The sequence below is a fragment of the Doryrhamphus excisus genome, linkage group LG2 (assembly GCF_037039965.1).
Source record: "Doryrhamphus excisus strain RoL-2023G ecotype Guam linkage group LG2, RoL_Dexc_Guam_v1.1, whole genome shotgun sequence".
NCBI lineage: Eukaryota > Metazoa > Chordata > Actinopteri > Syngnathiformes > Syngnathidae > Doryrhamphus > Doryrhamphus excisus.
This window is the reverse complement of record NC_136358.1, coordinates 10,669,961-10,695,393: the sequence shown is the minus strand read 5'-3', so window position 1 is coordinate 10,695,393 and position 25,433 is coordinate 10,669,961. Positions and strand designations below refer to the sequence as shown.

General features: G+C 48.5%; 3 protein-coding genes across 4 annotated transcripts; 2 read left to right on the top strand and 1 right to left on the bottom strand.

The window, feature by feature from the left end:
- Positions 1 to 2,727: 2,727 nt before the first annotated feature.
- Positions 2,728 to 4,732, top strand: kics2 (KICSTOR subunit 2). The gene is made up of 3 exons (XM_058065817.2): positions 2,728 to 3,172; positions 3,259 to 3,547; positions 3,715 to 4,732. The coding sequence occupies exons 1-3, from the start codon at positions 2,941 to 2,943 to the stop codon at positions 4,532 to 4,534; spliced, it is 1,341 nt and encodes a 446-aa protein (XP_057921800.2). The 5' UTR covers positions 2,728 to 2,940; the 3' UTR covers positions 4,535 to 4,732.
- A 596-nt stretch (positions 4,733 to 5,328) lies between these two features.
- On the bottom strand, positions 5,329 to 17,501 carry LOC131124855 (SLIT-ROBO Rho GTPase-activating protein 1-like). The gene is given in 23 exon segments (XM_058065751.2): positions 5,329 to 6,996; positions 7,094 to 7,427; positions 7,497 to 7,628; positions 7,849 to 8,029; positions 8,184 to 8,263; positions 8,456 to 8,680; positions 8,916 to 9,021; positions 9,089 to 9,223; positions 9,295 to 9,372; positions 9,453 to 9,513; positions 9,577 to 9,610; positions 9,686 to 9,713; positions 10,888 to 10,972; positions 11,047 to 11,244; positions 11,324 to 11,425; positions 11,504 to 11,725; positions 11,826 to 11,954; positions 12,024 to 12,221; positions 12,583 to 12,645; positions 13,072 to 13,179; positions 13,277 to 13,331; positions 13,419 to 13,614; positions 17,420 to 17,501. Coding segments are annotated over 23 exon segments (3,267 nt in total). The 3' UTR covers positions 5,329 to 6,561.
- A 2,027-nt stretch (positions 17,502 to 19,528) lies between these two features.
- LOC131124878 (peroxisomal succinyl-coenzyme A thioesterase-like) lies at positions 19,529 to 25,327 on the top strand. Of its 2 annotated transcripts, XM_078797577.1 has the most exons (11): positions 19,529 to 19,939; positions 21,328 to 21,533; positions 21,615 to 21,714; positions 21,783 to 21,973; positions 22,054 to 22,217; positions 22,286 to 22,402; positions 22,464 to 22,543; positions 22,615 to 22,711; positions 22,876 to 22,956; positions 23,033 to 23,174; positions 23,251 to 25,327. In XM_078797577.1, the coding sequence occupies exons 1-11, from the start codon at positions 19,875 to 19,877 to the stop codon at positions 23,373 to 23,375; spliced, it is 1,368 nt and encodes a 455-aa protein (XP_078653703.1). In that variant the 5' UTR covers positions 19,529 to 19,874; the 3' UTR covers positions 23,376 to 25,327. The 2 variants fall into 2 exon arrangements, with proteins under 2 accessions (XP_078653703.1, XP_057921798.2); XM_058065815.2 differs by lacking the exons at positions 22,464 to 22,543; positions 22,615 to 22,711 and having other exon boundaries at positions 23,251 to 25,302.
- Positions 25,328 to 25,433: the final 106 nt, after the last annotated feature.

Below are 25,433 nucleotides of genomic sequence, written 5' to 3'. Positions count from 1 at the left end.
ATCAAGATTTCCTTTTATGTGCAGTTGTTACACATATTATATAGTAACAATTTAAAAATAATTTGAATATGTTCTCACCTTCATGATGTTGTCGAAAATGTAGTACTTTCTCTCTAGAAAACATGAAGAAAATGTGTTTGTTTTACTTTTCAGGCAGGTCTAGGGCAACACAGAAGGAACAAAAAGTGGAGCTATGAGGATACTCTTCTTGTGGAACCCTCTTCCAGCCCAGGCCAGCAAGGACTGCTCCAGTCTTTGCTGCTCCAGTGTGTGTGGTGGGGGACCATGTCAACAAGGTCTTGCGCTGACTTTTTATTAAATGTCACTCTGTCTGAAAGCAAAGCAAGCTTTATTTTCAGACACGTCGATCTGATACGCAAACAACTTGGGGGTGAAATATGGTTTTATGCTAAAGTGCAATTGGAGTGCAGCAACTGTAGCGTGTGATGCACTCCCTCACCACGGCCTTATGCGTGTAACTGTGACACGCACGTATGCTGCATGGCCACAAATTACATTCCTAAGGAGAAGAACTTCTTCAGTCAGTATTCTTTGCAAAGCAGCAGATGGGTGTCAGATTGACTCCATGAAAGATGAGAACCATATCATCAATTAGCGGCCCCTGCTTATCTTTTCAGTTTCCAGCTGAATGACTTTCGTGGAAAACTTGTTTGTCAAGTTTGTCAGTTGGGCTTTACCATGCTTCAAGTAGAAATACTTTACACAAATGATGTTAATGACAAAAAAGATTGTCTTGGTTGATGCCTGAGATGTGAATTTTTCTTGTAGATGGTCTACTGTATTTGGAGATGATGATGTTTCTAACAGAACGTAATTAGTGACAAGATTAGATTTTCATCTGAGCGGTTCCAGAAAATAAAATTTGTACAGAGGCAGAAATGCTGCTATCATATGGATATCAGCTGCTCATTTGTGGCTTAATACATCATGCATGCAGTCACAACAAGTCACAACAAGTCACAACAAGTCATCGTCATCTAAATGTTGTCTAGTCTTTTCTAGTCTAGTCTTGTCTGGCCAAAGACAGCAGAGTGGATGTAAAGTCAGCCTACCTGTTGTTGTTTTAAGGAACAATCATTCAGTGGGGGTACACATTACCCTAGATAAGCAGACATGACACATGTCAGAGCTATGGATGCAACACTTAGTCAATATCCACGACAGGCATTGGATGGATCGTCCAACTTACAGGAAGGATGATGCTCTGGCTAAATCTCTCCTCTCCTCAGTTTCAAGCACATTGGCATTGTTGCCGACTCCTCAGTAAGGAAAGTAGCTGGCTGTGATAGAAGCTGCTGAGTGACGTCGCCGTTTAATTTACATACCATTTGCATAGAACATTTGTTTAGAATGACAAATGAGGACTAGTTATTGATTATACTCAACATAAATCATATCTCATCCCATCCTTTCAGCAGCGAAAACATACAATAATAAATCAACCAACAATAACATAATAACAATAATATAGAAATAATGAAGAAATAAATACAAATAAAAGCCATCAACCTTATAGAAAGTTGGATTTACAATTCCATATTGTCAATTGTATTACCAAAACTTATGAAATCCAAACATCTTATGTCTAATATTAAAGGTTCATTTCTCCATTCCAATACAGTGTTTCAGGGTTCTTGTCCATAGTTTGACATCAGGTGCCAGGGTTAGGGTTACTCTCTTTCCAGATTCCGGTTATCTGTATTCTTAGTCAAGTATTTTAAAGAGGTACACGCACTAAACTCCCAGCATAATTTCTGGTTGCATATTACTGTTGATATTCAGCAATACTTTCAGAACATTTTCCCAGAAGGATGCCAATGTGTATCATTGGCCATAGATTCGTCACATCCCTGCGAGCAGCCCGTCCCTGCTGGGGGTGGGGGCTTTCTAATCAAATACCTCGTGGCCACTTTCCAAGAAAAGTCTCTCCAGTACATAGACTGAGCCATCTTAAAGCTGTCTCGTATATGTTCTTCCCATTCACCTTGTACTATTTTAATATCAAATTCTTAATGGAAGATGACTCGTCATTTATTCAAGTATTTTCACATTTATCCTTAATAGTTATGAAATTATGTAACTTCCCAACTGCAGATATTTGAAAGGTACTGACCGCTTGCGCTAGTGGTTAGCGCGCAGACCTCACAGCTAGGAGACCAGGGTTCAATTCCACCCTCGGGCATCTCTGTGTGGAGTTTGCATGTTCTCCCCGTGCATGCGTGGGTTTTCTCCGGGTACTCCGGTTTCCTCCCACATTCCAAAAACATGCTAGGTGAATTGGCCACTCCAAATTGTCCATAGGTATGAATGTGAGTGTGAATGGTTGTTTGTCTATATGTGCCCTGTGATTGGCTGGCCACTAGTCCAGGGTGTACCCTGACTCTCGCCCCGAAGACAGCTGGGATAGGCTCCAGCACCCCCGTGAGGAAAAAGCGGTATAAAATAAATGAATGAACGAATGAATGACCGCTTGCGACTGCGCCCGCTGCTGCTCAGTGAGAACACAAACTGCACAACAAAAGTGCTGACTTCAGGAGAGAGAGGAATGTTATCGGCTCTTGAACGTTTAGCCTAAACGTTGCCTACATTTCAACTGCCGGGCCTGCACGTACAAAGGCATATGACTTCATTCGCACTGTCAATGCTGAGAGGTGCAAAGTTGTAGAAAACGTTGTTGTAAAAACATCGTCTTGCCAAATGTTTTTGTTCCTTTCCGCTTGCCGTACTGTTTACAGCAAGCCAAGCCAATATGGCGGCTGACTGCTCGCCAGATGGCGGTTATTCACTTTAAACTTATTCAGAACGCGAATCAGTATTCCTGTGAATAATTATGTGCTTATATGGCACAAAAATGCGTAAAAGTGTCTTTTTTTTTTAAAAAAAAACATGGCTAACTAGCTCGTTGTCTGCGCGTGAGCCATGGCGGAGGCGGACGAGCTGCGGCCTGTCCCCCGGGAGAGAGCCATCCTGGAGAGCTTCTTCACGCAGCTGGGCATGTTCTCCTTCGACAGGGCCAAGGACTACGTGGACAAAGAGAAGGACAGCAGCAAGAGCTCCGGCACCATCTGGGCCGCGCTACTAGCCGCGCTGGCTCATCTGGTGGCGGCGGAGAAGGCCTATCATAACATGACCTTTCTGGGACAGAAAATTGGTAATGGACTCGGTGGCGCGGCCGATAAAGTTCTTATTGGTTTCAAAGTTGGCTCATCGCTTTCTGTCCACTGTCCCACTGTGTAGGTGGTCAGTCATTCTTCAGTCGCAAGGACTCCATCCGCACCATCTACACGTCTCTGTACAACGAGCTGAGGAAAGTGGTGACATCAGGACGCCACAGCCAGCAAGGTTCCGCCTCTTACCTGGAGGAGCTGCTGTCTCACCTGTCGGAGCAGCTGTGTTATTTCACGCAGGCCCGTGTGGAGATGGCAGACCTGTACGAGAAGATGCACGTATTGGCCGGCCATAAGAATGTCAACTGCGACGATCTGGTGACCGCACTTGAGTTCGTCCTGCACAAGTACAGCTCCAAGTGAGTTAGTGAAAAGCAGCACACGCACCTTGAAGATGACATGCAATGCAGCAACATGATAAATGAAGCCAGGAGAAAAGAATATAATGAGGTTGGGGGGAAGAAAAGTGCTTCTCTGCAGGGAGCATTATCCTGTTTGTGCACACATGATTAATGCTCTCCTCCAGGTTCCACCACCCCATCCTGGGCCGAGTGGAAGAGAGCTTCCAGACGGAGGTGGACGTGGTGACCCAGTTACTGCGCTGCCAGGCCCAAGTGTCGGAGTGGCACTTCTTACCCGCCTTGCTCAATCTGCATGGTGCCACCACCAAACTGGGTACCTGGGGTCAACTGTTCCAGCGGCAGAGGGATACTCGCAAGCATCTGTTTGGAGGTCAGTCCCAAAAGGCCGTGCAGCCGCCGCACCTCTACGCGTGGCTGCAGCGCTTTCAGGCAGCGCTGCTTGCCAAGTTCAGCTTCTACTTCCATGAAGCGCTGAGTCGGCAGACGGCACCCGCCGACATGCGCGCCCTGACTGCCCGAACCGCCCCCGACTACCACGGCAAGATTTGCTCCTTTGTGCGCAAACACGATGCCAGCAACGTGTCTCTGGTGTTCGACAACCGTGGCTCCGTGAGCTTCCAGGGTCACGGCTACCACCACCCGCACTCGTACCGAGAGGCGCCCAAGGGCGTCGAGCAGTTCCCCGCCGTTGTTTCGCTTCCGTCAGGCGAGCGGCCGCTCACGCACTGGCCCAACGTTATCATGATGATGGGGGACCGTGCGGCCGAGCTCAACACTTTGGACAAAGTGGTCCACTTCTATGACGACAAGGTCCAAAGCACGTACTACCTGACCCGGCCCGAGCCCCATTTCACTCTGGTGGTCATCTTTGACGGCAGGAAGTCTGAGAAAGACCTGCACATCGCCACCTTCCTGCACGAGATCTCTGCCTCGCTGAGGAACTCCAAACCCTTCAGCACCCTCAAGCCGGGCACAAAGGGCTGAGCGGACCCCCAAGAACTCAAAAGTCAAAAAGCAATGTTTTTCTCCTGCAAAGACGTTTTATTGTCAATTTTAACAAATCCATGTGTTTTAGTTTCTTGTCTTGTAATAATGTGTACGTACCGTACTGCGTTGTCACATTGGTTCATTCAGTCAGAAATGGAATAAATGTACTAAAGCAAAGAAAGATGCTGCCGCATGGTTTGCAAATGGCAAATGGACTGCATTTGTATAGCGCTTTTTTATCCACAGCGCTTTACAATATATGCCCGTCATTCGCCCATTCACACGCTGATTCACACACTAATAGTTTGTTCACCAGGAGCCGCTGGTGAGATTGAACATACTCTTCCCTTTTCCGTGACTGCACTCATTGGCTGCCTGCTCTGGATCTTTAAGACACACAGAAGAGGAAGATGTGTGTTCATGTCTGCGTAAGTATTATTATTATCTTCCTCTCCACACAGCACCAGCCAATGCCAGGGTGACCAAAGTGTAGTACAGGAGCCTATCGTGTCCCGTGGCGCCATTTTTTATTGTAGAAATCAAATTAAACCAAAGGAAAAAGCAAAAAGTCCCGATGTTGATGAATGCTACTAATATGAAGCAAAGTGGTTAAATGAATTTAGAACTATTTTACAAGATACAGTATGGGTCAAAGTGACCACATTTTGGACACCCCTGGTTTCATGTATGCATGCACAGGCCACTCCATCAGGTGCACATGAAAATGGCATCCAGTGATTGTTTTTTTTATGGCGATGAAGAGATCAGGGTTGTGTTAAAAAGACAGTCTGTGCTCATTCATGAGTGTTTATTGGTAATAAATACGACACATCGATACCATCCATTTGGCTATACGAGCTTGTGTGGAGGAAGCTCAGGTTCAAACATCAACACCAACACACTAAAACTTGTCCTTTCACATTCAAAGAAGACCCCCCCCCAAGCAGAAATGCACCAACATGTGATGATGCTACATGCCGAGGACACATCCTATACACAAGTGCAAAGGTCACTACAGGTTAATGTGAGAATTCTAACAACGCTAAGGATTGATTTCATTCAGAGTGCTGCAGCGCTTCCTTCTGGACATGCGTGTGGATTCACCCCCTCCCAAAAAAAAGTTTCAAAAAGGCACTTTCACATTGGCACACACGCACACACACGCACACACGCACACCAGCCACATTCACTGTGCTGTTCAAGTGTTTCGGGGCGTTTTCTACACAAACCCCACCCTGTCACCCCCTGTGAGTTTAAGGTTAACTTGTGAGTTTAGTGTAGCGAGCAGGTAAACCTTTCAACATGCGCACACGCACACGCACACGCACACTAAATGGCATGCTTTTCCAACTTGCACTTGCGTGTTGCGGCACTCAAGGCAGGCATGAATAATCTATCGTCTATCACTATTTTAGTAGCTCTGCACGTACAAGGCAGGCAGGCAGTACACACACGCACGCACAGACCTCTAAAATGTTCCCTCCAAGCGTGGCACCCTGTATGAAGCTCTTCCCCTTGCCCAAACTCTGCAAAAAGGCTGTTAAAGTTTTGTGAGCGGCCATGTCGGCTCGGCTAACATTCATTTGATGAACAGTCGTTAAAACATTCAATCAGTAGCTGGACCTTTGTGTCCCTGAGCGCCCGCTAGGAGGCGCCAGTGAGAATAGCAGCTGAACTGAGTAGAAAATAAAGAAAGTAGCATCGTGGTCCTGGACCTGGTTGTTGCCAGGGCAACAGTCCAACATTCACATGACTAGAACTACATGTTAGGTCTCTTGTCACACGTCAGTCACTTTGCTAAATGCTTCTGTACAAGAGGAAGAAGAGAACACAGCAACCTGACAACACACACATATTATTATTACTATTATTATTATTAGCATATATTAAATGTAGGACCATGTTTAAACCCTCACTCGTGCTAAAGGCTACCGTCAAACATTCAGCAGTACCCTGATCTCCTCTACTGGCCCACCTTTGGCCCGGGCCGGCCTGATTCGGCCTTTCGGTCGGCCTGGTTTGGCTCACATGGTGCAGGATTTGTCAAGTGGTGGTGGCAGAGGTGGAGTGCTGCTCTTGGGTGGGACTGCGGGTTTGGGCCTCAGAGCAGGAGGCCTCAGTGGGACCCCCATGCGAGCAGCTGCCACGGGCTTGAAGGAACCCAGGGCGTCGGGGGAAGGATTGGATGGTCTGGGTGGTCCGGCCGGAGGTCCTGGGAGTGGGCTGATGGGACTCAGAGGACTGAGGGGACTCGGGGTTCCGGGCGTCCCTGGAGTGCCAGGGGTTCCCGGTGTGCTGGGGGTGCTATGAGGGCTCGGGGACTCGGATGAGCATGTGGTGACAGGACCATTCTTCACCTGCTCCAGCGTATCCAGAACCACATCCGGTGCCGGTCGGCATCCTTGTCGCTCCAGGTGCCGAAAGTCCCCCAAGGCCACCGTCACAGTCTCCTCGATGTCCTGCAGGATATTCGCGAGATCAAAGCGTGCAGTTTTCCCTGTGTGTTGTGAAGTACCCATATCCCACCAGAACCTTACTGAGCCAAAGGGGGTGTACCTGAGCCAGCGTGTTGGGGTCCAGTGCTCGGGATCGATGGGAGTCAGCAAAGCCGTGCTGGCCGCTGCTGGACCGTCGTATGGGCGTGTCCTCGGGCCTCCGCAGCGAGTCGTGGCGGTTCACCGTCACAGTGACAGCAGCTGAGCGGCGCCTGCGTTCGGGGCTGTCGAGGGGTGGAGTCAAGCCCTGGCTCCTCCCTAGCAGCAGCTCTCTGGGACTGAAGTGCCCGGTCACCGGTGGGGAGCTTCTCTCCATGGCCGCCCCGTTACCGTGGCAGTCGTTAGAGCGGCCCAGAGGGCGGCGAAACAAACCATCACTTCGCTTTCTTCTGTGGCTGTGATGAGGAACGTCTTGATTAGCACATCGTTGCTAGCTACATATCTGCCGAGAAGTGCGCACACACCTGTTATACGACTCTGGCGCTCGTATGTCGGTGGGTGAGCACAAGTCTCGAGTGGATCTCTTGTCGTCTGTGCTGCTGCTTCCGCCATCGCTGTCGGCTTTTTGACTGTGTGTGTCTGACACGGCGTCGCCCCTGTGCATGCATGAGCACACACACGCCAACAGAGATGAAGTCACTGAGCAGCAATCATCAATTAAGTGATCAATATAGAATGATTAGTGAGAGGGAAGTTCATGAAAGGCCAATCTAGACGAGTAAAAAGAATCGGTCAAGATCTGTTGTTCCTGTCTGAAAGTTGGCTTCGTGCAGGTGTGTATATCCCATGATGGTGTCAGCGCGGCGTGCAACTCGCCTGTCCTTGACCACGATGTACTGATGCGGCACCAGACCATGGTTGCCATTGTGGCGCCCCTCCCACCAGTCATGTGATGCCCGCTGGTAGAGCTGCAGTGACGCTCCCTTCTTGAAGGACAGCTCCCGGCCAGAGCGACCCACGTAGTCAAACCTCGCCACCGCATCCACAGCCTCGCCCTCTGCAAAGGGGAGGGAGGGGAGAGTCTTTCATTCCCACAAAGAGAAAGGGAGGGATGTCGCCATGGTTGCAGTTGCCACGGCAACAGCGCTCCACCAGACATCTGAGGTAGTGTTGAGTGGGTGGACCGTGCAAAGGTCAGAGTTCATGTGTACCCTCGTCGCTGGTCTGCGTCTCGGTGCCAGCATCTGGTTCTGTCTCTTCCAGCGCCCCCGGCTCACTGAATGGACTCTCACTGCAGGGAGGAGCAAGGAGAATGTGGGCGGAACAAGAAGCAAAGGAGTCTGTGAGTGACACATGCAGCACCAGTGCAGGTTGCTGTGGTAACAGCACCTACATGCGTCGCACTGCAAAACGTCCTCCACGTTTGGTCTCGGCTACTAGCTGATCTCGAAAGTCAAAGTGGAGTAATCAGACAAGGCCTCACCAGTACTGCTCCCCAGTCATACACGTCTCATAAACTGGTCCCGGCAGCTCCTTGGTGTCTGGAAAGATGTTGTCATGATGCAGGATTACGGTCTTGACCACCTCGTTGACGTGAGCCTGACAGGCCACCTGATCCAGAGTGTCCGGTGTGGGAAGGAGGGTGGGCCCGAACACAATGGCCAAATTCCCAGCATCCATCATGTTCTCGTCACTGTACTTGGACAAGCTAGCGGAGCAAAGGCACTGACGTCAAACATCAATTAGGCTCATACTTGGATTAACAAGGCAAAAGATGAGAGAACCCTCAGAGGACCAGGATGTGAAAGATTTTCAGCACAATGAAGTCAATGAAGGTGCATGTGCCAATAAACAGCTACTGTAGCTTTGCTCGCCATTTTGTCATCTTGTCACACTTTGCGTGTAGGTCGGTGGGATGATAGGTTTGGAGAGTGGATACTAACTGATTGAGGAAGGCAAAGAGATAGCGCATCACCACCAACGTGGCCCTCGGGACACCCAGCAGGATCTTTTGGATGCACTGGGCTCTCTCGTAGAGGTTGTCCATGCCTGCACACAGGAGGACGCTCAGGCCATGTCAACACCAACACAACCTTCCAACAAAGGCGACACTCACGGACGCAGGCGATGAGGTCGTTGAACCTGTCGCTGGGGAAGAGTGGGTTTTCCAGACCTCGGAAGTAGAGCTTCAAGACACCAGCTACCGAGTTGATGTCGTGGTTACTTTCCTCATCGATCAGCGGGTCATTACCTGGAGGGTAGAGCACACTGAGTCAAGAAGATCCAGGTTTGCCTACTACCGCTTGCTGGGCTGCTGCCAACCTCTCTCAAAGGAGTTCTTAATGTCGTTGACCTCCACCTGGGAGCCAGACACCCGGAATATGCCTTGATGCTGAAGACCTGTTGAGACCGGGACAACCATAATCTTCTAATCTTCAGCCTCACCAACAGGTGGTTTGTTATGTTATGATGCAACTCACCGTGCAGGTTGATGTAGCGGATGCAGCTCTCCACCAGCAGAGGTATGGCTTTGGTTGAGTCCTGTCAACACAGTCCGTTAGCCACGTCATTGTGCTATGTTACCACCTTCAGGCTCAACGTTACCTGGTGCTTGCTGTGCGAGTTCTTCCGCCCACGACTGCAAGAAGAAAGGCGAAGTTGAGAAAGGGTGGTGGGGGGGTGGTGGTCAAACGATGAGGAAGAAGCATCTTACCTGGTGGTGAGCAGCTCTGCTTTGTAGCCTGCCAGACAAAGATATGTTTATTTTGAGTTGGCATGTCAGCAAAAAAAGCCTGCCGTGGTGTAATGGTTAGTGTTCTGGACTTTGGAGTGGACGCCTCTGGTCCGAATTTCCACTAGTAAGTAAGGATCGACCTATACATCGGCCGGCCGATATATCGAGCCGATATTTTCGTTTTTTCTTTGTATCGGTATCGGCCGATACGCACGCGGGTTCGCTGATGTATTTTTCCACCGCATGATTTACAGTCAGGCATCAAAGGGCAGCTTTGTGTTGCCCCGCCGGCAGAGGACCCCACTGTTGAATCACATCAAGAACGTGTTTTCACAAGTAATAGAGTTAGCTTGCTTTTAACACTTTACCAAGCCCAGTCATGGTGTGACAACAGGAAAGCCCAAAAACATCACATACCAACGCAATAGACGAATAAAAGCACTCTCACTAGTTGAGCAGACCAAGAATGAACAACTATGCAACTTTAAATGCGTGTCGTGTTATGTGTGTGTGCCCTCTCCGAGCACGCACGCACACACACACGCACAGAAGGAATTGGAGCAGCCGTGTCTGCTTATGAGAGGTCTTTATCATGCACAACACCAACTTTAATGATGAGAGAAATGTTTTATATATCGTACTAAATTGTGTCAGTGTGATGTGTTTGTGTGTGTGGAGGCGGGGGGGGGGCATGTTATCATGGTCATTTTTTCATGTAAATTTAGGGATCAAAAGCAGTATCGGCCACAAATATCGGCCCAAGCAAAATCGGCCATCGGCTGAGGGTGATGGAAAAAAATCGGTATCGGCATCGGCCCCAAAAAAAACATACCGGTCGATCCCTACTAGTAAGCATCATCGGTATTCATCAGGAAGGGCATCCGGAATTTAAAGGGCTCAAGCCAAAAATCCTTATGTGGATCAAAATAAGATTCGCTGTGGCGAAACCGTAATCAAGAACAAGCCGAAAGAAACAAACATGTCATCAAACAAACCCTCCATACTACTTTTGGGAACTCTTTCTCCAAAAGGATGGAGCTTCACACATGACACAACATTCATTCGTGGATAGAGAATGGTGAGTTTCAGAATTAGATTTTTTTAAGAGTAGGATTCCCACTCTAAAGCGTAGCAAAGAGTACTGGAAACAGGCATTTAGAAGAATTTTCTGTAGGTCTCACCTTCTGCTAAGGCTTTCTTTAGGATGTCATGTTTGGCTTGGAGCTTGGAGATCAGGTTGCTCCCCTCGAGGTACTCACGGAATTTCTGAAAGACAAAAGCACTGAACCTCAGTTTGTCCAATAGTGGTCTTTGGTTGGGAATGCTGCACTAAACCTCACAGTGAAGTAGAAGAGTTCCGTCTCCTGTTGGTTAGCTCGTCTCTTGGCCAGACTGGGTTTGTTCAGGTAACTGTCCGAGACGCTGGACTTGACAGACTCGGAGGACGGACTGTGGGTGAAACTCTGGGAGACATCATAGTCGTCCAGTACTGTCATGTCCTGCAGGGTGGTCAGCGTGGCTCCCCAGGTCTTCTTCACCTGGAAATAGAACCAAAAACTAATATGTTAATTAAATATAGTACCAGGCCCTGGATCAAATCAGGATCAGTACTCTGACCTCTTCATTCTCTATTTTTAGTGATGCCAGGCGCGTCTGCAGCTGCGTCAGGCGGAGCATTAGCTCCGCCTGGACCTGTGGCTGAGAGGCGATCTGTGTCACCTGACAGGAAGTGCCAACACAAACACCGCAATCAGATCCCAGCATCCACTGAAGAAAAAGTAAAGCACTTCTACTGACAGCGTCACCCATGTGGGCCTGGAAGCTGAAGCGGGACGGTGGGCAGAAAGCAGTTGGGTATAGGCCCAACAGACGCTGGCGGTCACGGGCAGGATCAAGACCCTCCACGGCACCCTCTAGCACCTCCAGACCTGCCCTCCTGGAGGCCTCCAGGCTTAGTTCTGCTGACAGGTAGGTCCTCAGAGCCCGGCTCAGACTGGAGTGGTACCCTAGGTCACAGCACTGGGGGCAAAAATAGTACAATGTAACCGTACAATGTGTACCGGAGTGTTTCTCATTCTTCAAGAGAAACCAAAGACAGCTGGAGGTAAGATCAGCTCACGTCAATGATGTCAGGCAGATCGTGGATGTAGTACTTGAACACAGATGCGTTGGTGGCCTCCAGAGTCAGCAGGTACTCGTTCCTCGCTTTGAGCGTCTTCAGTTTGTTCTCAGAATACTTGGCCTTCCTCTGGGGGGGGAAGCAAACACACAAAATATATCAAAGTGCTTAAAAGTTGCTTGAGGACGTCGGGCCTACCTTCTCTCGCATCTTCTCCATTTTGCGGGCGGCGTTGCGTCGCTGGTGGCGCTCCTCTATACGCAGTCCAAACACAGGCTCCACCCCTCCGACCGTCCCAGACACGCCCTTCACCCGCCCCTCCTGACGCTCCGCCTCCCGCAGTTTGCTTTCCGCACTGATGGTCTCCACGTGATACATGTGATAGGTCTTCATCACCTAGGCAACCACAGCCAGCAGACACGCTCACACTTTCATGAAGAAGGAGGGATGTGGTGCTAACTATCCTCTCCGCTGGTGTATTACATGGAAGATGGACTAGAGCTGTCCTATCCAGTCTTTGAGCATGAACTGAGCATGTCAGTCCAGTTGTGATCAGTGCCCTGACAATCCAATGACATTCCTGTAACTTCATGAACTCCCAAGATGGGGGCTTTGGCAAGCATGTAGTGAGCTCGTATGAAATCTCATCTTTAGATCATTCTTTCTCTCTTGACTCTCCGCTTCAAACAAACTAAAGTCTGTGCTGGAATGCTTCTTGGGCCAATAAGAAGTTCCAATGCAAGGTCGGTATACTCACGGTGTAGAGCTCATTGAGAAGCTTCATGAGATCCTCCTGAAGCTGGAAGATGATCTCCTTGCTCTAAACATGGAGACACACGTGAAAGTGGATTAGGTTAGCACAAAGCTAAAGCTGTGACGAAGACATTGTCACATGGGGTGGAAATCAGGCTGGCACTCCCCCATGGAGGACAAGGGTGGCACGCATGAACATGAGAGAGATTAATAATGAAGAGGCACTCGGCTGTTGAATTAGCAAGTCAAACTGAGCTCTGGAAAATGGCTTGCCTTTTCATTACGACAACATTCTGTCAACATTCTGCTTGCATGAACACACACGGGACGTGCAGTTCCAAGTTTAGCACAGAATTTAAATAAAAGATGCCAAATGTATTTTTAATACAGCGGTGCACTGTTGCCATGACAAGACGTGTGGTCCAGTTTGCAGGTAGGAAGTTAAAAATCTGATGTCTTGCCCCACCACGCTCTACGTTGGAGGCGAGCGTACCCTCTTGAGGAGGCGGGCCGAGTCCTCGCTGATGTGTGTGAGGCGACTGATGACATTGTTCACGTAGAGGTCACTGAGGGTCGCGTGGTCCTTGCTCTCCCTCCTCACCTGAAGACAGACATGACATTGATATGTTGCATTTGAGGGACGGTAGAAGTACTGCACCACGATTCCCCCCTACTTCCCAGTCTTGAATGCAGCTCACCTGGTTGAGTAGCAGGTACCAGCAGTTGACCGGTGACAAAAGGTTTTGGTCCTTTCTGCAAGAGGCAAACATGATGCATTTTTGCTCCAATCAGAGAGCCAGGCCTGTTGAAGGGGTGGAGTCTCTTAGCACAGGGCCTTACTTGTACTGCTGGTGGTCTTTGGTGCTGCGGGTCTTGGCCATGAACCTCTCAGCGAGCTTCTCCAGGTTTCTGGAGTATTCCGTCTCGATCTCGGCCTTCTTCCTGAAGAAGTCCTGAAGGTCCTGAAGGAGCTGAACGCGCATTTCCGTCTGCTGCTCCAGACAGCGCTGCTGCTCCACCAGCTGGGCCCGTACATCTGCACGTAGGGGTGCAACGGTACATGTATTCAGGTTTTTACAAATGGGGCCTTGGCTTCCGTTCAATTGGGTACAGATTTTCCACATGACACACATTATAAGTGAGGGAGAGGACGTGTACATTCAGCGTTATGATGCGCCTCTACGAGCCAGGCTAGTGTCCCTTAAATAAGATGAAAATGACAACTCAGACATGCGTATGGCACAGAAGCGCAGATGGATGAAAACAGCCTATGGCTAGCAGTAACACCAAGAGAATCCAGTCCTTAGTCTCCCATTTTTCAACACTTGGTAAACAGACAAAGACAGATCGTTGCACGATCGTATGCACACATTGCTACTGCATCTCCAACTGCCATGCCTGTGCTTGTCATGAAGGAAGATGTAGTCACCCATGCCATCCCAACTGTACAGTATATGGAGATGGTTTTAAAACATGGAAGTCATGGAAGTCTGTTCCGTGTCTGTGGAGTATGTGTATTTAAGGCAAAATAAATAGAGGTGCTTCTGGAATTATTTCACTCAGAACCTGCACGTGGTCACGGACAGTGTAAAGCCTTCCTAAAACACAACCTGGTGAAAATATAGTCAACCAGCCTGAGTCACCCATGCAAACACACAAGCTAACCCTGCTAGCTTCCACTCATGCTCTGGCAGAGGAGATTCGGACATATACTTCCACACACCAATGTTCCTTGTCCACATCTTACATATTTTATCGCAACTTGTCATCCACTCTTGTTTACGATCATTTATACGTGTAGAAGTCATTTTCTTATCATTGGAAGAGTCAATACCACTAAAAATATCGCTAGTTTTGATTGAGGAGCGCCATGTCAATAAAACATGGCTGACGTAGTTTCACCACCCTCAGGAAACCAGCACAGCACCTTCATCGTCTTAATCCCTTCTAATTCCTGACCAAGCCCGTCCATCTTCCCTTAAAGAGTCACCTTGTAACACACCTCATTACCACACGCACACACACACACAGCAGTCCTCCAGTTGGTGCTGTAATGTTGGCAACACGCTTGGCTGGTCGAGCTACATCCGTCTCCAGCAGCAGGGAGGGGAAGAGAGCGAGGACAGAATACACAATCAGCCCATGTTTCACACACACACACACACACTCTCCTGGGGGAGCCTCTCTGATACCTGTTGTCTAGGCAACCACTCAGTGTGTGTGCCATGTGAAGGTGAAGGCGAGGGATTGCGATCTGCCGCATCGACACTCGCACGGTGAGGACGCCCAACGACACTCTGACCTCTAAACCCCCCCCCCAGTGTCCTGACGTGAGGACGGTCCTGGGCAGGTCCCCCGTCACTACACAGTCCTCTTGAGGACGGCTAAACAAACACACTCTGCAATCTCATTTCCATTTCACGGATGCGCCAACAATCTGCCACACTTTCATTTTAATGAGCGTCTGACGAGCGCGATCCCGAGCAGCAGAACACTGGCCTCTGATTGGCTGTCAGGTGTCTTAAATAGTCCTCCACATCCTGGTGGCTGGGACTTGAATCGCACCACAAAGTTGGTGTGAAGCCTCTGTTGGGCGCCAAGTAACCATAGCAACAGGAGGGATGCTGCGTGGAGGCCAGTGCTTCTCAATATTTTCTGTCATGCCTCCATTGGGGGACAGAAATGTTTTCACACCCCGATTTGAAATACTATTGAAAAACTGATGATATTGTTTCTCTGTACTGGACAGACTGAAAGAATGCAGGAAAATGGAGAGCAGTGAAGAGTACCACAAATTCTTATGTGTTGGCAGGTCTACACTAATAGTCACTAATATATCCTGCCAGCCTCTCACACCCCCCATTTGATGTAGAGTGTCGTTACAAAAACCAGTACACAGCCTGGCAATGAAATACGCACACAATACTCTGTGTGGATAGAACATTCTACTATCTAGAAGCGTTCTCCTCCCGGAGGAGTCTCTCCAACGTCTCTGGCTCTTCTGCAAAACCTCCCTAGGGAGGTGTTTGGGTGGCGTCCTGACCAGATGCCAGAGCCACCTTATCTGGATCCTCTCACTGTGGAGCAGCAGCCGTCCACCCCAACTTTCTCCAAAGGACAGAGCTTCTAACCCTATCTGTAAGGGAGAGCCCAGCCATCCTACAAAGAAAGCTCATTTGGGCCGCTCGTACCCATCATCTTGTCCTGTTAGTCACGACCCAAAGCTCATGAGCACAGGTGAGGGTACCATCTCACGTTCCATCTTTCCCTCACTCGTGGACAACACCGCAAGGTGCTTCAACTTCTCCACTTGGGGCAGGATGTCATCCCTGACCCAGACATGACAAAATTGGAAATAATAATTTAATGGCACAATGGAAACCAAGACCTTTTCATCACTTCACAAAAAAGCCAAAACAAGGACAGCAAGGCCAGGACAGGACATAGGACATGTCCTGGTGAAACAGGATGTTTGGTCACACAAGTTATCGTCTTTCATCACCTAGTTAGTTTATCATAGTAGCACTTTGCAGCCATTCCGTTCCTCATGTCTTTATGCTCTTGCTATGTTTGATTGGGTGAAAACGTCCATCTTCCCGCTGGGACGTCCATCAGAGAAAGTTTGTATGTGAAGACAATCAAGTGGAACTCCACAGAAAACGATAATGATAGCACGTGTTTGATGTCACAAAGGAATCGGCGTGCGTCTTGTGAGGCGCATCTTTGATCAGAGGAGTGTGTGGCAAATAAAAACCCGGAAGCTAAAGGCTCCCCAGAGCTTGTTAAGCCGCTAATGCTGGCTAATGTTTGGCTCCGTCCACTTTCCACCTGGGAAGCTGGAGGAGAGGTGACGAGAGGAATACCTCTGTTACCGTGGCAACCAGGTCCAAGGACACAGGGACGCGGTACTGCTGGGTCATCAAGACCAGACACTGATGCTGATGTCAATATTCTATCATTCTGGCAGCTTCGCTTAGCCGTCAAACGCCAGAGAGATTGGTGCCGTCGGAACAGCACTCAGAGGGGTCAAAGTTCAAGAGCATTCCTGTCTTTAGATCCAGGAAGCACTAACTTTAGCGACTTGAGTGAGTTAATGTTAGACTGGCTAAGATGGATCCAGAATGAGACACAAAGGCGCATGATGGCGCTGCTGGTGCCAGAGAGGAGTGTGAAGTCAACATGGCGGCCATCTGTGGCGTTATGTTCATGATCATACATCACATTCTGGACCCCCAAAGGTGTCCGCTCAGCACTCTGCTTCATGTCTTGTCCACCTTCTCAGGAACGCCTCACCTCAGCTGGCTGGCCCCGCCCCCCCATCGCTGCGTGTATACATTACATGCCACCACGGGCCTCCACCAATCAGCAGCAGGGAGAGGGAGGCAGACTTGAGAGGCACATAGTTACAAGAGCTTTATGGGGGGGGTAGGTTATGCGAGCGGTCATTTCAATGCAGGGCATCCCCGCCCAGTGTGGCACGTGCGTGCACACACACATTCACACCAGTCTGTCCATGCATTGTGCTTGTGTGTGGGGCGTGGGGGGGGGGGGGATGATGGAGGTTGTGTTAAGAGTTGTGAATGAAGCTCCAAAGAAGATGAAGATGATGATGGCAGCATGGGGGGGTGAACATGTAAGATGGCAGGTCTGATTTTATTGAGTGAAAGATCTCATGTGTGTGCTAAGCATGGTGTTCCTCATGACCCTGAACCCTAGACACCCCCCCCACCACGACTCTGAACCCTAGACACCCCCCCCCCACCACCACCACCACCACCACACCTTCCTGCAGCACTCGAGTGTGCGTGCGTGCGTGCGTGTGTGTGTGTGATGCAGCTTACCTTTGACTTGACTCTCGTAGTCAGCGAGGATCTCTTTGTCCTTCTTGTTCTTGTTGGAGTTGGACATCTCGCCTCAGATCATGTGACCACCCTGGACCGTCCAAACACTTTTAAAGGTTCCAGGCTGCTTCTTCTCCCTCCAGCATGCTCGCTACATCCGCCACTGCCGCAGCAGACCCTCGCTGTGGACCCCCCCGCACCTCCACGCTGACGAGGAGGAGGAGGTAGTTGAGGGCAGGGGAGGGGGAGCAATTAGCCGCGACGACGTGTGACGTCACGATTAGCACAAATGAGCAAAATCGCGTGAACGCGCCAACCTGCCGGCAAGCCCACAGGCAGCCGTGCACACGCACATATGCATGATGTGCACGCTACCTCTGCCCTGGTCACCTTCAAGGCGGGAAATGAGGGCGGGGCAGACCCACGTTTCACTGACAGCTCAGGTGACCAATCAGCGGAACTTGGAACGGTGTCGTCTATAGGCTAACTCCTGCGGATAAAAAGCACCCGTTTCTTTATTTATCACGTTTAAATGTATCTAGAAACGATTTATTGCTAACATCTAAGTCAAATGAATGCTAGTTCACCAACATACAAGTCAATCGATGGTTGTTTGTCTCCATCTAGCGGTCAAGTGCGTTCGCTGACGTCCGCACGTGTACATGTATATTTGTACATGTTTGTGAGTGTGCGTGTGTGCTCAAGCGAAACACACTGCTGTATTTGCATGACGCAATCTCCATCCATTTTCTGTACCGCTTGTCCTCCATACAAATATATCTGCGGTGTACACAGCATATGTATATTTGTCAAAGAAATGTCAGCATTTTCATCATTTCAATGCACTTGCACTTAGAGTGCAAGTGTTACATACTGTATTTATTTCCTTATGAAATCATCGTTGATATTTATTGTGAGAAATGATTAACATGATCAGTGAGTGGTTAATTCTTAAAGGGAACCTATTATGCTCATTTTGGCCCTTTGCGTTGAGTTGTGGACTTTTCGAACAGCTCCACACCATGGCCAGCACACAAAGCTTTCTGGTTCTTCCAGAATATACACCTATTCAGCTGGATTTCTTTGGATTTCGTGCTTCCGGATCTGTTTTAATGTATTGCACGAAGATCCGCCTCCAGGCACGCCCACTCTGCTGTGGTTGGTCACACCCCCAAGTGCTCAGAAGGACTTGTGCCGGAAGTTGTATCATTTGTGGTCTTTAAACATCCAGCCATACGTATGTGTTGGATCCCAATCCCAATCCGGAAGTTTCTCAAGAAAAGAGGGTACTTCAACATGTCTCTCAATGGTAAATAGCTTTAGCATTTTAGCGTTAGGTTTAGGGTTAGTGGAAAAACATCATAGGTCCCCTTTAACTGTATAGTCAAAGGAAAATTGAGCAAGAAGGGTGTTTCAAACTGGTAGCCGTTTGTAATTAGTTTCGTTTCAAACGAGTTGGTGACGGCTGGGGGTTGACACCTTATAGGGTGATTTGACGTTAATTGAGTACCCGATTTTATTTGACTGAGTGACTCATAAGAAATCGAGTCAGTCAACTGAATAGAGTTTCCCCAACAAGGGCCACGTTTGACGTCATCACTAAGCGTCCCACTTGTGGCTGTATTTGTGTGCGGCAGAACTTTGCTAACTTATCTTTTGGTGCTATTTAAACAGCGGGAGAAGCCATCCCTTTAGCTGCTAGTTTAAGCTCATTTTATCGACGTTAACGTCCTCGAGCCCGGGACAAGAGAAGAAAGAAGTAATGGTATAAAGATTGTGTTATTTTATTACCCTTACGAGTTCAGTGCCGTGGAGTCAAGTGATTTAATGCAAGAAATCAGTGACTGTCATGAGTGGCGTTGCCCAATGATACAGCTAACAGGAAGACGCTGCCAATACGCCTCCGGCACAAGCTACCGCTATCTTGACTGGGAGCATGAGATGAGAAAGAGCTTTGTATTCGTGTGAATTGAACAAAACTCGCCAGGCCGAGGCTGACTTGGACTCTGTATTGGTATTGGCCTGATTGAGGTAGCCCCCCCCGCAGCCAGCGTGAACTTCTTTTCTTTCGTCAATCAGGCCCACTTCCCGCTATTAGTCCCCCCCGCCCTCATAGTTTGGAATGATGATTGTTGAACATTTCATGAATTTGCCTACTTCGTGAAGTATATAGTTCCAATGGAATGGCCATTCAGTTATTCAAACCTTATTGGTGTAATGGTGTAAATACTAACCAACATATGTTCTTCAGCAAAATCCAGTGCATTTTCTGTTCTTCCTCCCTCCTGGACCTAACCTTCTGTATATCTCCTAGTCCAATTCTTCCATTGCTTACACAAGGCTTAAAGTTTGGACTTTGACCTTTGGGGACTGTTGACATCACCACCACCAACTAAAGGAGGCGCTAAACCGAAGGAAAATTCTGCCAAGGTCCAAAATCCACCACAGAAGTCTTATGCACGTGTTCCTGTGCCAAGGTGTGTGCGGTCCCTCTAAAGAGACAACTTCTAAAGCTGCTATGTAAGTGTCAATAACAACCTGACTTACATCCTTAATCATTACAATGTCCCACAGGTGACCTCATGACCTCCCTCAGGACATGTTGGAGTACAAATGAAAGTGACTGCTGCCTTGTAGTGCCTTGTCATATCAACACGAACGATGACTAGCTTGATTTTCCCCTGGAACTGCTGTATTTTAAAACTTAGCTTGACAATTGGACTGATTGACAAAAATAAATGCTGTATTTTAATTTAAGTGTTATAGCAACACGTTTATGGAGGTTTTGTCTGCAGTTTTAAACCGTTGAAAGCACGAGAGCCATCTTTGACACAAGCACCACTAACTTGGTGACATCATCCCAACGTGTCACATGACTGCATGTGGTTGGTGTGCGGGGGAGAAGTAGGGTAAATAATTAACCTTTGCTTAGACTTGGACTTCATTTGTCGTCGTTGCACAAAAAACACAGCAGGGAAATTTGGCAACAAAATGTTGTGGCTTCTGGATTACACTAAAAACAGAAAAAACCCAAGCTAAATAATGTGTAGTCGAGGATCTTCGTCTTTCTCTTTGGGCTTTTCCATTCAGCGGTCGCCGTAGCAAACCAATCTCCTCTATCCAACCCTATCTGCAGCTGTCTCTCTCACACCAACTACCCTCATGTCCTCCTTCACTACATCCATAAACCTCCTCTTTGGTCTTCCTATTCTTATTCCAGACTTCAATATTGCAGTCAGCTGTAGAATTGGTGATCATTTGTCCATTGTTACAAGTATACATTCAGAGGCCAGACATCCTCCAGAGTGTTTCTAGGATAAAGAAAATAGGGCTGACGTTAGCTCTGGTGTTGGCAACAAGTAGGGGTTAATATTGCGTACAGTAAAGCTGAAATGAAGTCAATGTGAGAGCACGGCTTTTAAAAAAGTGTCAGGAAGAGTGGGGCCAAAGGTAGGTATTTCCATCATAGTGAATAACGAGCGGACTAAAGAAGGAGCAGCAGAAATAGGAGAGAAGAAGAATGAGACTTGGACACACAGAACTTACATGCAAATGCTAGGGAAGTACGCCACAGGCTTATTGTGATGTATCAGTCGTGTCTGAATTCAAAGACATGACCTAACATTCAACACATAATATTAGCAACTATTCACAGAGCAGTGCAGCAAAGCATGATGCCAAGCAGCATGTGCAGATTTAAAGTTCATCTATGACTTTTTGGAATAAACTCAATAGCTTACAATACTTTATTTGATTGGCATTGTCAAAAGGATGTTGTTTTCTAATATCAAATGCAGCCAGGACACACAGTGGACAAGTGGTTAGCATGTAGGCCACACACTGGGGAAGACATGGGTTGCAATCTCCTTACTCTTAATTCTTTTTTCTCCTCAATGTGAATGATGCAGACGAGCGTCTGCCATGTCCCAGGCTGCCCCACCGCTACTATCTGTCAGGCCCACCCGGGGCCTCGTGGATGAGGCATTCCAGGTGCTAGTGGAGAATCTGTCACCAGGAGTGCCAGTCACCCTGCACTCCCTCCACCAGTCGGAGGACAAACACTACTGGGAGGCGTACGGCCACTACATCAGCACCTCCACCGGAGTGGTGTCTGGTAACGACTATAATGTGCCCCAATCAAACATGGCTGCCATCCATCAGGGAGCTGACAGCAGTGGTGTTTTTGTCCGTCTAGTCACGGATGACTTGAGCTTAGGAGGAACTTACCAAGGAAAAGAAGCCATGGGTTTGCTGTGGAGCATGCGGCCTGTCCCTGGCAGCCGTACGGGCCTGAGGTATACAATAAACAATGACTCCCTGTGATGTCATGTCCTGTCCTGCTAAGATTCTGTCTTCCTGACAGGTTGCGCAAGATGAACGTCTGCAGCCCCATGCTGGTCTCCATTTCCGTCTACAGTGGCCATGTTAGCCACGACTTCAGCCAGCGACCTCCTCTGGCTGCCGTGCTCACAGAAAGGTGGTTCATGGCACCTGGGGTCCGCAGGCTGGACATCAAGGACAGAGGAGTACGAGGGACTCTCTTCATCCCTTCAGGTCCTCACTGGCCTTGCTCATCAAAGAGGCAGGAAGGCTGAAGGAGGAAGTAAGAATTGTGCTAATGCTTTGTGCCTCAGGTCCAGGACCCTTCCCAGGGATGCTGGACATGTTGGGGAGTGGCGGGGGGCTTCTGGAGTATCGCTCGGCCTTGCTGGCCTCGCACGGTTATGCCTCTTTGGCATTAGAGTATTTTGCCCCCAGAGAGCTGGCTTCTGCTGACCTGGAGCTGGACTACTTTGAAGTGAGCGGCCGCAGAATGACAGGAACACGTCCACATCGCCAATCTACGTCTTGTCGTCTTCTTCACAGAAGGCCTTTGAAATGCTCAGGCATCATCCTGCTGTCATCCCAGGCAGGGTGGGGATATTGGGCCTTTCCCTCGGCACCAAAGTCGGCATGTATTTGGCATCTGAGAGCAGTGTAAAGGTAACCGGTGCGGTGTTTGTTGCATAGGAATTGATCATAACGGTGTGATGTTGTGCTGCAGCCTACTTGTGTTTGCATCAGCGGCAGCCACTTTTTCCCATGCGGCAAAACCCTGAGTGCAGTCCACCAAATGGTCTATGGGTAGGCGGTCTCCCTCACGCCTGGCATGTCGTTGCTCTGACATGGACGTGATGTGTTACCCGTAGTGACAGGGATGTTGAAAAGCTCCGCATGAATGACAACCAGAATCTGATCTGGGGAGACACCATGACCATCTCCAGCGACCTCTCCTGGAAATTAGACATAAGTGCATGTTGAAGGCTTTGCCATGGAAGCTTGCACTGTACATGAACTTCCTGTTTGGAGTCAAACGAGGTGGCCCATAATGAACAGCGCCCTCTGCAGCTTGCTGCCGTGTAGTGACAAGGTTCCACGATAATGCAGCATAAGATCATCTATTGTTCCTCTACCAGGTGAGGACACTCAATTGTCCTGTCATGTTGGTTAACGGCCTTGATGACCAGACTCAACCTGCTGTGGAGTTTGCAGAGGATGTCAGTACACACACAGAAATTCTACACAACCAAAGCTGTATTTCTTGTTTTGTTTACTTTGATGACTTTGTGTCAGATTTTCCACATGATGCATTCAGTTGGCAAAGATCACCTGTTGACGCGTCTGGAGTACCCTGACACCGGACACCTGATTGAGCCACCCTATTCGCCTCACTTCAGAGCCACCAACTTCATATGGGACAACAAAAAGGGCAAAGGTGAGTGGAACGCCTCACTCACAGTCTTTTGCCGAATGAAATGATGTCTTAGACTCACTAAGGTGGTGTGCTGCAGGGTCCCTACTGTGGGGCGGACAAACCAAACCACACTCAGATGTGCAGGAGGACTTGTGGACGGAAATCTTGGCCTTTCTGCAGCAACATCTCTACTCCAGACAGAGTCCAAGGGCCAGGATGTGAAGCAGGGCCTCACTTTGTGGGACCACCTTGTGGTGGGACGTTTCCTCTAAGTACACTGATCATGGACACCATCTTCTTCTTGTGTTGGTGTGGACACAAAGGCATCACTGCACTGATGAAATGATATCTACAAATTCATGTTGCTGCTTCTTCTACTTTGGGCTTGTCGGCACAGCGGATCACATCTTTCCATCCTCTGGAGTACCACCTGCATGTCCCATCGAAGCACATTTAGAAATATCCCCACCCTGGCAGCCCCACCTCCAGCATTCTTCTACCAACACCATCGCAATCCCTCCTTCTCACATGGCCGAACCATCTGCTTCTCTGACCATGGCTCCCAGATGTCTCACTCGGGCTGTTCCTCTGATCTGCTCTTTCCAATCCTGTCCACCTTCTTCACTCCCAATGAAGACATCTTCAGCCTCAAGTTTAAAACTCCAAACTTTTGTGAGCACTTCACTTTTTCCACGTTGTGTTATTGTGAAGTGGAATGACTTCATCTTTTTCCTCAGAATTTTACGCACAACACCCCATCAAGTCGACATAAAAAGAAGTTTTTAAATGTTAGGGCTCCTACTCCAAATATAAAGTCAACAGAAAAGAAAGCACATACATAGGTCCTCACAGCCTTTGGGAATATGATGCCAAAGTTTAGCACGCCTATCTGTAGGAGGATTTGCCCATTCTTCCGAGCAGCACCTCTAAGCTCCATCAGGTTGGGTGGGAACCTGTGCACCTTCTCTTTTTCGCCACAGATGTTCAGGAGGAGTCAACTGTGGACTCTGGCTGGGCCACTCAAGGACTTTTTGGGGGATCTTTGAGCTTTTGTGGGCTGGTTGAAGATGAACCAGATTTACAACATATTTCTTTTCGTCGCGGCCCAACAATGTTTCCATTTTTAAGCGTTCATTATTTGCACAGTAAAGATACCAGTGTACCTGTGCAATACCTCCATGATGTGGGCCCACTGGTGCTAGGCCAGCTGGAGACGACAACTTTGGGCTCCTGCAGGTCCGGCACCACCAGGGCTGCCTGACAGGCCTGGGAGGTGAGAAAGGACTGCTGCAGAGGGATGGGATGTCATGAAGCAGAATAATGGTGGAAGATGCCAAGTGGGATACGTTGCGGTCATCTATGAACATGCATTTCAAGCACAGCTCGGCAACTGCAGACAGGAAAGGACGGTACTACGTGAGGATGGTCCTGCAGGATTTGTGGCGTCCAGTTGACTATAGTGAGACATACGCACACGTACATTTACAAATGGAGTCATCACTCAGCACTTCGATGATGCCATCACAGCTTTTCAATAATATACTCGTATGTATCCTGCTGGTTGCTGGTTGAACACGACCTCTTATTAATCACACGGAAATGTATCGAAGCTCATATTCCACATTTGTACCTGACTGAAACCAGTTGGAGTGCACACGTTCCACTGTCCTCTTTATTTACAACAACCAGTGCGGCTGTTATAAATCTTCATTTATATGTCATAGATGCTTAAAATGGCCACAGGGGGGCGGTAGGATCAGTTCTCACTTCGAACGCTGTGTTACATTGTTACTTTTTGTTGACTAAAGCCTCAAACCACGCAGAGAATGTCCTCTTCATCCTCCCTCGCTGCCTCGTCTTCCTCTGTGCTCCTCACGAACACGCACACACAAACAGCGGTGAAGGGAAGCATTGTGAGGCTGGGGAAATGAAAGCCGACTTGTTTTGAAGAGCAAAAAGGAAAGAGGCACACACACACACACATACAGCATGAATGTTGTTTGTCAAGGGGACACTCGGTCTTTTGTGTAACATCTAACACGCATCGTATTCATTATTTGTATTTGTATAAAATAGCTTCAAATATGATGTGTGAAGTTGAATGTCAATGTGAAGTTTACACGCCTCCATCCTCACCTGTCAATCATCCACAAAACACTGTCAGGTTAGGTGACGTGAGTCAGGCCTTTCAAACACGTTGAGAACAATTTGAAGGCTTAGTGTAGAAGCCGAAAAAAAACAGCATGTGTCAAATTGTGTCTTTTTTTTCGGACGACATGG